Source organism: Didymella exigua (genome assembly GCF_010094145.1).
Source record: "Didymella exigua CBS 183.55 unplaced genomic scaffold M421scaffold_6, whole genome shotgun sequence".
NCBI classification, from domain to species: Eukaryota; Fungi; Ascomycota; class Dothideomycetes; order Pleosporales; family Didymellaceae; genus Didymella; species Didymella exigua.
In genome coordinates this window covers 1177530-1190103 of record NW_022984780.1, presented here as the reverse complement: position 1 = coordinate 1190103, position 12574 = coordinate 1177530, and the positions used below count along the sequence as shown (strand labels likewise).

The window sequence follows — 12574 nt, the reverse complement described above, 5'->3', positions numbered from 1 at the left end:
ATGCTAGAAACGCATGCTAAGTATAGCTGTCTTATAGCGCTAGGAGGGAGGCCTCTATTGCTGTTTGCAAGTCTGCACATTCTATAGAAAGCGTTTCTTGCTTAGCTAATCCTTGTAGCTACGTGTTCTTTGAAGGAGATTGCGTTGTCAAAGTAGATTCCTAGACACTTTACAGTCTATTTAGGTTCTATAGTAGACCTGTCTAGCAGGGTAAGTATAGAGCTAATAGCTTTGTTTATTGTTGTAAAGTAAATAAGCTCTGTCTTTGCTACATCAAATTATATAGCGCAGCTTGCTCCTTTAGCAAATAGGCTTGCTGTGTCTTTTTCTAGCATATAGACGTTCTTCTTTAGGCTAGTAGATAATGCTGTAATTGCTAGGTTGTCTAGGTAGTATAGGGAGTAGTTTGTAATAGATTGAAACAGAGGTCTAATATATATTAGAAACAGGATTAGTAAGACAGGGCTGCCTTGTGAAATTCCTGCTGTAATACTGCTAAAACCTTCTATTTCTCCATTAAAGGATAGCCTTAGCTGGCGCTTAGATAGGAATAATTGGACCCATGCTATTAAATTGCAAGGTAGCTGTAGCTGTTGTAATATAGCAAGTAGCTGGTTTAGAGCAACGTGGTCAAAGGCACCTTTAATGTCTAGGAATACTGTAGATGTAGTGCGCTTTAGTTTTCTTTACACTTGGACCTGGTCAAGCAGCAGTATAGAAGCATCTATTGCAGATTTCTGTGCTCTTCCTCTAAGTTATGAGGGGTGAAGAAGAGCTGTTGTTTCTGCAAGAGTTCTAAGGTGTTTTGCTACTACTCTTTCTACAACCTTGCCTAGGCAGCTAAGTAAAGCAATTACTCTGTAGGCTTTAAGTGTAGCGTAATTAGCCTTATTTAGCTTTTTTAGGATAATTCTTGTTGCTTTCTTCTATTCCTGTGGGTGGTAGCTGTAGTTAAATAGAGCAGAGAAGACAGAGAAAAATATTTCTATCTGTGCTTTATATGTTGCAGTAATTATCTCTTGTGTTAGAGCGTCTGGCCCTAGAGAGCTGCTTTGGATTTGTGATGAGCAAGCGTATTCTAGCTCTTCTACAGTAAGATTAGGCCATTCCTAGTTGCTTGGTTGGTAGCTGTTCCACTCTATAGGCCTAGAAGCAGGAGGGCTAGGGAAGAGAGTTTCTTTTAGTGCTGAGCATTTGCCTTAAAAAGATTCCTCTATTCCTCTTAGGCCTTGGATAGCAGGTATGTTCTAGCTATAAGTAGTTCTAGTATAAGCCATAGATTTAAAGACTGATTTAGGGTCCTCTCTCTCTAGGAAATGGTTCTAATGGTTCTAATGGTCGCGTTTTGCTATTTTAATAGCTTGTAGATAGCTATTTCTAGCTCTTAGATAGTCTCTTTTCTAGGTGTAGGCACTTGTTAGGCTATTAGCAAGTTCTCTCTGCAGTTTGCGTTGTTTGCTGAGCATGCTTGTCCTACGTCCTTTTGTGTCTTGATTCCACCAGGGCTTGCTTTTTGCAGTGGTAGAGCATTGTGGAATTGCTGCCTTACCTGCTTTAGTTATAGCTGTAGTAAGCTCTTTGCCTAGTGTTTCTAGATGCTCTTCTAGGTCCTGGTCTTCTCCTTAGATAAGTGCTAGAGATCTGCTTGCAGAGTAATTTGGAGTGCTCGCGATGCTAAGAGCAGAGCTGTTTACTATCTCCTTTGCTAGCACTTTGCTAAACAGGTTCTAGTTTGCTTTCTTTATATTAAACCTAGGAGCAGGTTTGTTAAGTTGCTGTGTTCTAGGCATCCTTATTATAAATAAGATGCCTAGGTGGTTAGAGCTAATTCCTCCTAGCGTTTGCCAGTCTTCTATAAGGTTTGCTAGCTGTGTTGTAGCAAAGGTTAGGTCTAGGACACTCTCTCTATTCATATTAGGCCTAAAGAAAGTGCCTGTGCTAGGGCTGTTTAGTAGTTCTAGGTCTTGTTCTTCTAGCTAAGTAACAAAACTAGTTGCTCTTAGAGTTATAGTAGACACTATAGGGTCCTACTATAGGTGGTTAATATTGAAGTCGCCAAGCAGGATGGCGGAGGGCAAGATAGAGGTGCTAAGGAGCTTTCTCTCTATTGTAGTGTTGCCTTGTGTGTCTAGCTGGTTGTAGACATTGTAAATAGAGAAGGTTGTTCTAGAGCTCTTAACTATAATAACTAGGAAGTTAGGATCAGGACTAGTGTCTGCTAATATAGTGACTTGCGCTTGTATAGTGCGTGTAGAGTAGACTAAAACATATAGTCTTATGCTGTAGTCTTGTACTAAAGGAAGGACTTGTGTAAAGGAGGGGTGATTTACAGAGCGTGTGTCTAAGTATTCTAAAGGAGATTGTCTAGCAGGAATAAGCTAAGGCTCTTGTACTAGTACAAGGTCTATTGCTAGTTCTACTACAAGTTGTAAGGTGCTCTCTATTGCTTGTGCGCTCTTGTTTAGATTTACTTGTAGGATCCTTAAGTTGTCTAGCATTCTAGGTTTGTTTGTATATTTAGTGTAGCTTTATAAGCTGCACATTGTTTGCTATCTTAGTCTGTGTTCTTGTTATTATAGAAGAGCTAGGTAGAGTAGAAGAAGTAGCAGTAGTAGAAGAGAGTAGCTTTTATAAAAGTCTAACTCTTGTTTTACTTATTTTAGACACTGCTTCTAGGTTAGAGACTTAAGAGGCTAGGTTAGAGAGGCCTTGCTTATTTAGTCTATTATTATCTGTGTAGTCTCTAAAGATTTCTAAGAGGTCTAGGATGTTAGATTGTTCTTTGCTAGAGGTAGTAAGAGAGGATGCTTAAATAACTATTATTCTAGCAATAGACAGTGCTTCTTCTACTGTCTTAGCAATAGGTGCCTAGGCAGCAGGTCTAGTGGCAGCGTCAAATTAGAAAGGTGGAAGTCTAGGCATAGGAGGGGTAGCAGGTCTGCTAGCAGGTCGTTTAGAAGAGGAAGTAGGCCTTGGCAAGGTAGAGCTTCTAAAGATGGAAGTGCTAGGCTGTGTTTCCGCTAAGACTGAGTGCTAAGACAGAGGTATAGCTGCAAATAGAGGCAGAGGCGTTGACAGATGCAGAGGTAGAGGCATAGGAGTAGGTGTAGGTAGGTACATCTCTCCTAGAGGATCAGGGGAGCTAGGAGTGCTTAGGTCCATTGTCTCACTGTCTAGAGATTGCTCTCTATTAGTTAGAGGTTCTAGTTTTATTGTCCTGGGTCCTAGGTCCTAGGTGTTGGTATCCTTCTCTTTTATAAAGAAATAAATAAGAAGTGACTAGAGGAGAGCTTATTTTTGCACAGGCAGAGGTACCTTATCTCTGTCTGCATTTCATTGTGTAGGAAGGCTGTTTTTTCAGGTTTTTTGTGTTCTTGTAGATAATATCTTTAATAAGATAAGATTTTGTAATAAATGTGGGTGGTCTGTGCGTTGAAAATTTGAAAATTTGAACATAAGGGTGGCACTCTGGCACTAGGCAGCGCGAGGCAACCAGTCGCCTAGAGTCTCTGGGAGTTTCAGGCTAGTATATCACAGTTGAGTTGAGACGGACGCAGGCTAGAAAAGAGATATCTGGACAAGTTTTGTTTTGATATTCGTATACTACTTAGCTGTAGAAACTACAGAGAAGCAAGAAAGTAACTAAAAAGCAGCCTACAGGAGACAAGACTCACAATACCTCTCCTCCTGGACACAAACAGGGGGATCCAAGCTACACTAGCTTTTATTTAAGTGACTAGAGTAGGCACACGCAAGTAGTATCTACAGCAGACAACAGACAACTAATTTCCTCTGTTTATAACTAGAGCACAGGCTCTCACTATATGTCTAAGAATCTACAAGTACTATTCCCTTATAAAGAAAAACTCGTAAATTAATAGAGCAGCCCCACCGCTCTCATCCTACATAGTCTTAGACTCACACAGGACGTTAAAATAATCGATCAATCACTCAATCAATCAAGCCAGCCTAAGCTATAACGTACTTCACGGGCGAGCGGATGACACGGGCGAGCGGATGACACGGGCGAGCGGATCACTCTGCCAAGACCACACCAAACTTCTACCTTACCACACAATGCCTCAACAACAACACAATTCTAAGCCCTTAAAAGAAGCTGCGATACAGCTTGCGCTCTAGGCAATCAAACAAGACGCGACACTCACATTGCGACGCGGTGTAGCTATATATAACGCGCCTTATAGCACACTACACGCTCAATACATAGGATAGACTGCACGTGTTAATTGTACGCCAAATTAACAGATTATGGATCAGAGTGAAGAGGATGTGATTATTAAGCATATACTTGAGCTAGATACGCGAGGATTTGCCCCTCAGCTAGCTGCTGTAGCCGATATGGCCAATTCTTTGCGCGCTGAGCGTAATATAGGCTATGTTAGCATAAACTGGCCCAACATGTTTGTTAAACGCCGCCCTAAGCTCTAAGTAAGGCTTAATCGCAAATACAACTACAAGCAAGCCCTCTGTAAGGATTAAGAGATTATACAAGGCTAGTTCTGCGTTGTAGAGAATAATAAAGCTAAGTATAGGATCTTGGACAACAACATGAACAACTTTAATTAGATAGGCTTTATAATGGGTTAAATATTAACAGGAGCAGTTGTTACAGGCTCAGAGCGTCTTGGACAGCCAAAGGCAGTGCAGCAGGGCAACTAGGAGTGGATAACAGTTATACAGGGCATTAATGCCACAGGGTAGGCTATTCGACCCTTTATTATCTTTGAAGGCTGTAACTACCTACCTGCCAAGTATAAAGAGGACAACCTGCCATATAACTAGATTATTAGAGTCTCTAAGAACAGAGGATATCTGTCTCCTTATACTAGGCAGAGATGTGGATGTGTCCTTTGGAGATAATAAAAGGTGGGGTTGCATATCTAGCAGCGCAGATGCTCTATATAACTGTAACCTACTCCTAATTGCCTGGCTAAATAAGCTTAGGTTAAGCATGTCTCTCAGCGCCTGTGACAACCTTTATTAACCCTATCACGCCTATCTAGAACCTAGTCTTATTAAAATTGTGCACATTATTGTTGTAGATGCTATACTTAGCCTTAGTGCCTCTACTAGCATAAACCATGTTTTCATTACCTTAGGATCTTATTGTAGTATCCTCTGTTTCGCAGCAGATATCATGCCTATTTACCAGCGAATTTAGGGATGCAAATGTATGTACATTTTGCCTCTATTTTGGCTGCAATAGTTATGAGCCTGGACGCTAAAACTGCGCAAGCAGAGATTGAATAGATTTTCGTGTTCTATAGTTGACTATAGCTAAGGGTCTTAGCATAGTACCTACTCTGTTAGCGTGCAGTCTACAGCAATAGAGCATTACAAAGAAGGATTTATCTATTACTTAGTATATTAGGTATTCTGCTATATTATGTTAACGTACCCCACGGGCGAGTCGGACACACGGGCGAGTCGGACACTTTTGCCAAGACCCTACTAAACCTCACCCTATTATGGCCCAAAACACCACACTCTAGTGCTGCAAGGTGCAGTACAGCTTAGAATATTATTTAGAGACTACTTCTGCATTATTCTTGCATATTTGCGTGTTGTGCCTAGTCTGATTGCACCATCCACAGTGTTGTTAGGAGGGCTCACCTACTTTAGCGCGCACCTGCTTCTTTAACTTCTTTCCATTACTACGTGCCCTAAACTCCTTTAGAGCTGCTATCTACTGCCCTTCCTTAACTGTAAGGGTCCCTTCCTTCTAGATTCGCTTTCTTTTGCGCGATTTACGTTCTGTGGCAGCTGCTAGAGCTGCGTGAAGCTCAGCGTTCTCCTGTTGCGCCAAAACTAGCTTGTGCAATAGAATCGCTCCCCCCTTTGCGTAGTGCTTAAGCGCGCTCAGCACAGAATTAGGTAAGCTACCCTGCTGCTTCTTATACTTCTCTTAAATTAGAGTTAATTACAACTAAAGTTCTAGGGTATTACTAGAGGTTTGCAACTACTAGGGCTTATTATTATTAGGGAGTTATAGTGATAGAGTGTGCAGCTTCACATTAAGCCCTATTATAACCTATTCTAGGTTAAAGGGGACTAGTCTAGCGCCTTAGAACCCTCCTTAGATATTAATTAAGGTGAATACAGCATTATAGGCTACTTTAAAGCATAGCAGGAACTTAAGCTTTGTGATGTAGTTAATCTAGTTGTGTATAAGGTCTTTAGCTTAGCGCCTATACGCCTTCTTTAGAGGGGCAAAACAGCCTATATTAAGTGGCTGCAGGAGATGTAATAAGTGCAGAGGCATACATACAGTAATAATCTTGTTATCCCTGCAGTATTCCTAGAAATCTAGTAAGTTGTGGCTCTTGTAACTATTAATAACTAGCAGATAGTAGCTGCTAATAGTACCCTCCTTTGTATGCGTGTTAAAGTGCTTTAACTAGTTAAGACTAAGTTTGTTAGTAGTCTAGCTGTTCTTAGAGACCCTAATAACCTAATTATAGGGCAGATTATCCTCTTTGTACTAGTTTAAGAGGTAATTATAGCCCTAGAAGATGATAAAGGGCGGAATAGCCCACCCTTTAGCATTAATGCCCTTAATGACTGTTCATCAGGAAAAGTTTTTCCATTGTCGAAATCAGGAAATCGTGGCATTGTACTGTAGGTAACAGTAGGACTTGTAGGCCTACAACAGTTATTCAGTGTGCATTCAATGTCTAGCTAATTTTAAGCTAACAGCTCTAACAGTCTTAACAGCTGTAATAGCTATAATAACTCCTAATCCTGCTTTAATAGTAGCTCTGCTTAATAACTATACTTTTATTATAACGTGGTTTATCACCAAGCCGCCAGGTATCACCAAACCGCCACCCCTCACCAACTTTTTTAGAGTCACTAACTATTACACAACTATTACGCTTAACCACAACACTACACTAATACTTATGATTGCTACAATTACTCTTTAGAAGCAGCGCTATTATCTGCATCTAATATTTCTGCAGTGCAGGTGCGCAAATTGTGGCCAGTCTTGCTGCAACGTCCGTAGTGCCTCTCTTTGCGCACCTTCTTCCTAGACTGTTTAGATACCTCACCACCACCACTGTCCTTCTTAGCTATTATATCCTGTACCTCACTAACTGTAAGAGCCTCCTCTGTCTAGATATACTTTCTTTTGCAACTACGCTGCGCTGTTAGAGCCTTAATAGCCTTCTTTATGCTATCTATTTCCCTTCTCTGCAACATGTTGGCATAGTCTATCCACACAACCCCTCTAGCAAGCAAGTTAAGTGATTTTATAATAGGAGACAGGGGCGAATCTCTGTGCAATCGCATGTGCTCACAGATATACAACATTTGTGACTTAACCTCCTTTGCGCTGGTTAGTGTTTTAGATTCCTATAGGGTAGTCTCTAGTGGTGGTAGTGTTAGCGTGCGAAGGACCACATCAAGCTTTAATAGCACTCGCTCTGGGTCAAAAGGAACTAGTCCTGCGCCTCTAAAGCCTCTGTAGATATTGTCTTTTGTAATAGCCTTGTAATAGGCTGTCTAGAAGCTAGTAAGGAAGAACTCTTTCTTAATTTATATCTTTAAGTATTATAACTAGGCGTTAACCTTAATTAAGTACGCCCTCTTTAAGGGGCCAAAACAGGCCACGTTAAGCAGCTGCAACAGGTGCGATGAGTGTAGGGGCATACACAAGGTAATAATCTTGTGTTCTGCGTAGTATTCCTTAAACTCTGCAGAGTTATAGCTCTTGTAGCTATTAATAATAAGTAGATAGTAGGTGCTAACAGTACGCTCTTTTGTAGACGCGTTAAAGTGCTTTAACTACTCTAGACTAAGCTTGTTTATTGTCTAGCTATTCTTGCTAGTTGCAATTACCTAATTGCAAGGCAGATTGGGGTACTAGGTTGTAATCAGGACCTTGCCTTAGAAGATAATAAAGGGTAGGATAGCCTAGCCAGCAGCGCAGACACCAATGATGATTGTGACCCACTTCTAATTGCCAGGCTAGATATTCTTAGGGTTAGATCGCTTCTCTAAGCCTGTGAACACTATCTTAGACCTAATTATGCCTATCATGAACCTAGTCTTATTAAAGTTGTAGGTATCTCTATCTAGGATTCTATACTTCTCCTTTGTATTCCTGACCAGCTCAAACTAGGGCGTTATAACGCGTGTATCTTCATTTAGGGCTTGTTAACAATTGTACAGTTGGCTACGTTAAAGCTTAATTTGTTAGGTATGTGTGTTAAACCTGTTTACCTAGAGCTTGCTAACAGGTCCTTCACCACGTGCAGCAAGCAGATCATTAGCCATATCTTGCACTATAGTCTTTGTTGCGCCTATTCCTTGCCTGTCCAGCTCAAGTATACAGTTAACTATTGCCTCCTCTTCTACCTTTATTAGCTTCTTTGAATTGGCCTCGCGATCGCGTTGTGCAAGCCCTCCTGCGCGTCAGTCTCTTAACGTTGATTAGGGAACACTAAAGGCCTTAGACGCGTGATTTATACTGTCAGGCACAGTAGCTTTTGTAGCTTGGATAGCAAGGTATAGTGTACCTTTGTTATAGGGTGATTGCGCGTTGCGTTGTGATGGCATTGTAATAATTATCGTAACAGTCGCAAAATTGGCGAGGGGTGGCGGTTCAGTGATACCTGGTGGCTCGGTGATAAACCACGTTATTTATATACTACTAAGTCTCCTCTTTAAAATAAGCTATTAAACAACATTATAGGCCTATTAATAGAATAGTTATTAAGCGTAGAAGGTTTTAAGCTTAATGTTCCTTGCAAAGACACTAAGTTAAGATTCTTTGCTAGGGTGCTAGCAGCCTGAACATTAGAAAATACAAGAATATTATTCAAGAATAGTAGGTAAATTAAGAATTTTACGCCTAGGCCTGCCTGTTCTGCAGTGTGTGCTTGTTAGCAGGTGCTTTGTTGCGTGCTGTTGCAGCTGCTACGTCGTGTGCTGTTGCAGCTGCTACGTCGTGTGCTGTTGCAGCTGCAGCTGATATATTGTGTGCTGGCGCAGCTGCAGCTGCTATGGTGTGCTGTCGCAACTTCAAAACACAAACCTTCAACAAACAAACCTTCAACGCTCTATAAATTGCGTTGCAGTAGGCCTACAACAATAATTTTTTGCTTATTTTAAAGCTATAATTTCGCTCTATCTATACGTGAAATTTTGCAATTTTTAAATATTTAATACTAGTGCTAGCAGAACTAAGGGTAGCTATGCAATAATGTTACAATGTTATTTTAAGTTTATTAAATATAGGCACTTAGTGTTTTAGCTGTTAGCAACGTTGGCGCGAAATTAGGGCTGTTGGGCGCAAATTAGGGCTGTTGGGGCCGTTGAACGGCTGTTGCACGACCATACCACGACTGTCAGCAACGGCCAGTCTGGGCCGGATTTCGAAAAACTTTTCCCGATGTTGTCCACTCCTAATTGCCTGGCTGGACCTGCTTTAGCTGTCCTTGTCTCTCTAAAGCTGTGACAACTGCTCTAGTGGATATCTAGCCTATTATGAAGCCTTTCTCCTCAAAGTTGTACGTGTCATCATCCTGGATGCCATACTTGGCTTTGATATTGGCTACCAGGCCAAACCAGCCCTAGATTATCTCAGGATCCTCGCAGAGGGCTCTCTTGTAGTCATACTTGCGATTAAACTTTACTTTAAGCTCTAGTTAGCGCTTAACAAACGTACTAGGCCAGTTTAGGCCAACATGGCCCAGACTGCGCTCAGCGCGCAAAGAATTGGCCATATCAGCCACAGCTGCAAGCTGAGGGGAAAATCCTCACGCGTCTAGCTTAAATATATAATTAACAATCACCTGCTCCTTAGTATTAGTTAGGCTCTGTAATTTGGCCATAGAATTAACTTATAAAGGTCGTCTAGCGCGTTGGTCGCTTAGTGTCTGTAGGGGAGCTCTATAGATAGCTGCAGCGCGCTGTAGAGAGAGAGTCGAGTCTTGTTTAAGAGCTTGAAGCACATGCTGTATTTGAGCTTCTTTTAACGCGTCTGACTGGCGTTTGTGGAGAGGCATTGGTGTAGTTGTAAAGTTATAAGACTTTGTTCTTATAATCTTTCTCTAGCGTATTTCCTTCTTAGGTATAGCGCTATGCTTACCTAAGCATTGTTATTGTAATCTCTAAGAAGAGAGGATTAGAATGGTGTGCTTACGAAGCCTGTATCTCCTCTCGTTCTTAAGATATGCTGTTCTCTATTTTTAGTAACTAGAGATGTTCTAGACCCTCTGCTTACAAATAGAGTAGCCTACTCTGTAAGGTGCTGACGTATACGATTACGCATGCACCTACGTAATCTTGCTTGCATATGCAGCAATACTAGGCATAGCACCTATAGAACACGAAAATCTATTCAACCTCTGCTTGCGCAGTTTTAGCGTCCAGGCTTATAACTGTTGCAGCTAAAATAGAGGCAAAATTTACATACATTTGCACCCCTGAATTGGCTAGTAAACAGGCATGATATGTGCTGCGACACTTAGTTAAATGCTATCTTAAGCTAATCTAATTACGTTATAAATCTTATAGCCTAGAGTTTACGAACAGGCTCCCTACTGCACATACTAAATAGTTTATTAGCTATATCTACTTCCTTACATAGCTAAGGCGCAAACCCTTACAAATTAAGATTAAGGATATATTAGATAACTATCTACTCTTTAGTTACAGTAAGCTTCTAGTAGTTTGCGCGTAACGTAGGTGTAGGGCGAGTCGCCTACCAGGGCGAGTCGCCCACTTTTGCCAAGACCCTCCCCCATCAAACCCTATTATGGCCCAAAACACCACAAACTAGCGCTGCACAAGGCAAAACAAGCTGTAATATTACTTAGCGACCTCTTTAATATTATTCTTGCACATTTGCGTGTTGTGTCTGCCCTCTCTACACTGTCTAAAGTGTTGTTAGGATAGTTTTCCTCCTTTAGCGCGCACTAGCTTCTTTCCCCTCTTTCTATCACTACGCGCTCTAAACTCCATTAGAGCAGTTAATTAGTAGCCCTCTTTAACTATAAGGCTTCCCTTAGCTTAAATACGCTTTTTTTTTTACAATTTGCGTTGTATAGTAGCCTTAGTAGCTACTTTAAGATTATAGATTTGTTTTTGTGCAAGCGCAAGCTTATATAACAGGATAGCTCTTCCCTTTATATAGTGCTTAATTGCGCTTAGAATAGAAGTAGGTAAGCTACCCTGCTCACTCTTATATTTGTCTTAAATTAGAGTTAATTACGACTTAAATTCTAGGGTAATGCTTAGGGTTTGCAACTACTAGGGCTTATTATTTATACAGAGTAGTAGTAATAGAGTGCGCAGCTTTATTTTAAGGGTTAACATAACCCTTTCTAGGTTAAAAGGAACTAATCTAGCTCCTTAGAACCCTCCCTAGATATTGCTAGGGGTTAAAGCTTTCTTAAAAGTGTAACAGAGTAGGCGCCCTGCCCTCGAAATCAATACTACGTGACTTCTCTGCCTATACCAAAAGGTAAGCACAAGAATACTTAAGCAAGTATTCGTTGCGTAGTATAATATATATAGACAATAATAGTGCTAGCCAGCTAGCTTTGCCTCTAGCTGCTATGAGCGCTATGTCACGTGTCGTGTTCGTGCATAGTCGTTACAATAAGCTGCTTTAAAGCATAGTAGGAACTCCTGCTTTGTAATGTAGTTAATCTAGTTATAAATAAGCTTATTAACCTTATCCCTATACGCCTTCTTTAGAGGGCTAAAACAACCCACGTTAAGTGGCTGCAGGAGGTGCAATAAGTGCGCAGGCATACATAGAGCTATAATCTTGTGATCCTTGCAGTATTGCTAGAATTCTGTAGAGTTGTGGCTCTTATAACTATTAATAATTAGTATAACGTGTTTCACCACCAAGTCGCGCACCACCACCGAGTCGCGCGGCCCCACGAACTTTGCGACTATTACAGACCAGTACTCTCCACCACAGTACTGCGCACAAACATACTGTGCCTTCTAGTACTATTTAAAAGCATTGCTATTATCTTAATCTACAATTTCTGCAGTGCAGGTGCGTAATTTGTGGCTAATCTTGCTATAATGTCTGTAGTGCCTGTCTTTGCACACCCTCTTTGCACCCTATTTAGCTGCCTCCCTACTACTACAGTCCTTCTTAGCAATTATTCATCCAACACCAAAACACAAATTGTCCAGATATCTCTTTTCTTGCCTGCGCCCATCTCAACTCAACTGGGATATACTACCCTGAAACTCCTAGAGCCTCTAGGCGCCTGGTTGCCTCGCGCTGCCTGGTGCAAGGGTGCCGCCCTCCTGTTCAAATTTTCAAATTTTCAACGCACAGACTACCCATCCTTATCTGAAAATCTTATCTTATCAAAGATCTTATCTACAAGAACACCAAAACCTAAATAAAACAGCTACCTACACAACAGACAGTAATAAGCCTTTGCTTAGTTTTCTGCTTTCTAACCTTACTCTCTACTCCTAGAGGTCTACTAGTTAGGCCAGTAAGAATAGGGTATAAGGCAAGAATAGTAAAACTAAGACAGCCTTTTTACCTTATTTTTCAGCTCTGAAAAGC

At 41.1% G+C, this 12574-nt stretch overlaps 1 protein-coding gene across 1 annotated transcript; it reads right to left on the bottom strand.

Moving 5' to 3' along the window:
* Positions 1 to 7410: 7410 nt before the first annotated feature.
* Positions 7411 to 7752, bottom strand: M421DRAFT_34301 (uncharacterized protein; the record flags this gene model as incomplete). Its single annotated transcript, XM_033589499.1, has 2 exons — positions 7411 to 7527; positions 7594 to 7752. Coding segments are annotated over 2 exons (276 nt in total), but the record flags the coding sequence as incomplete, so codon positions are not given.
* Positions 7753 to 12574: the final 4822 nt, after the last annotated feature.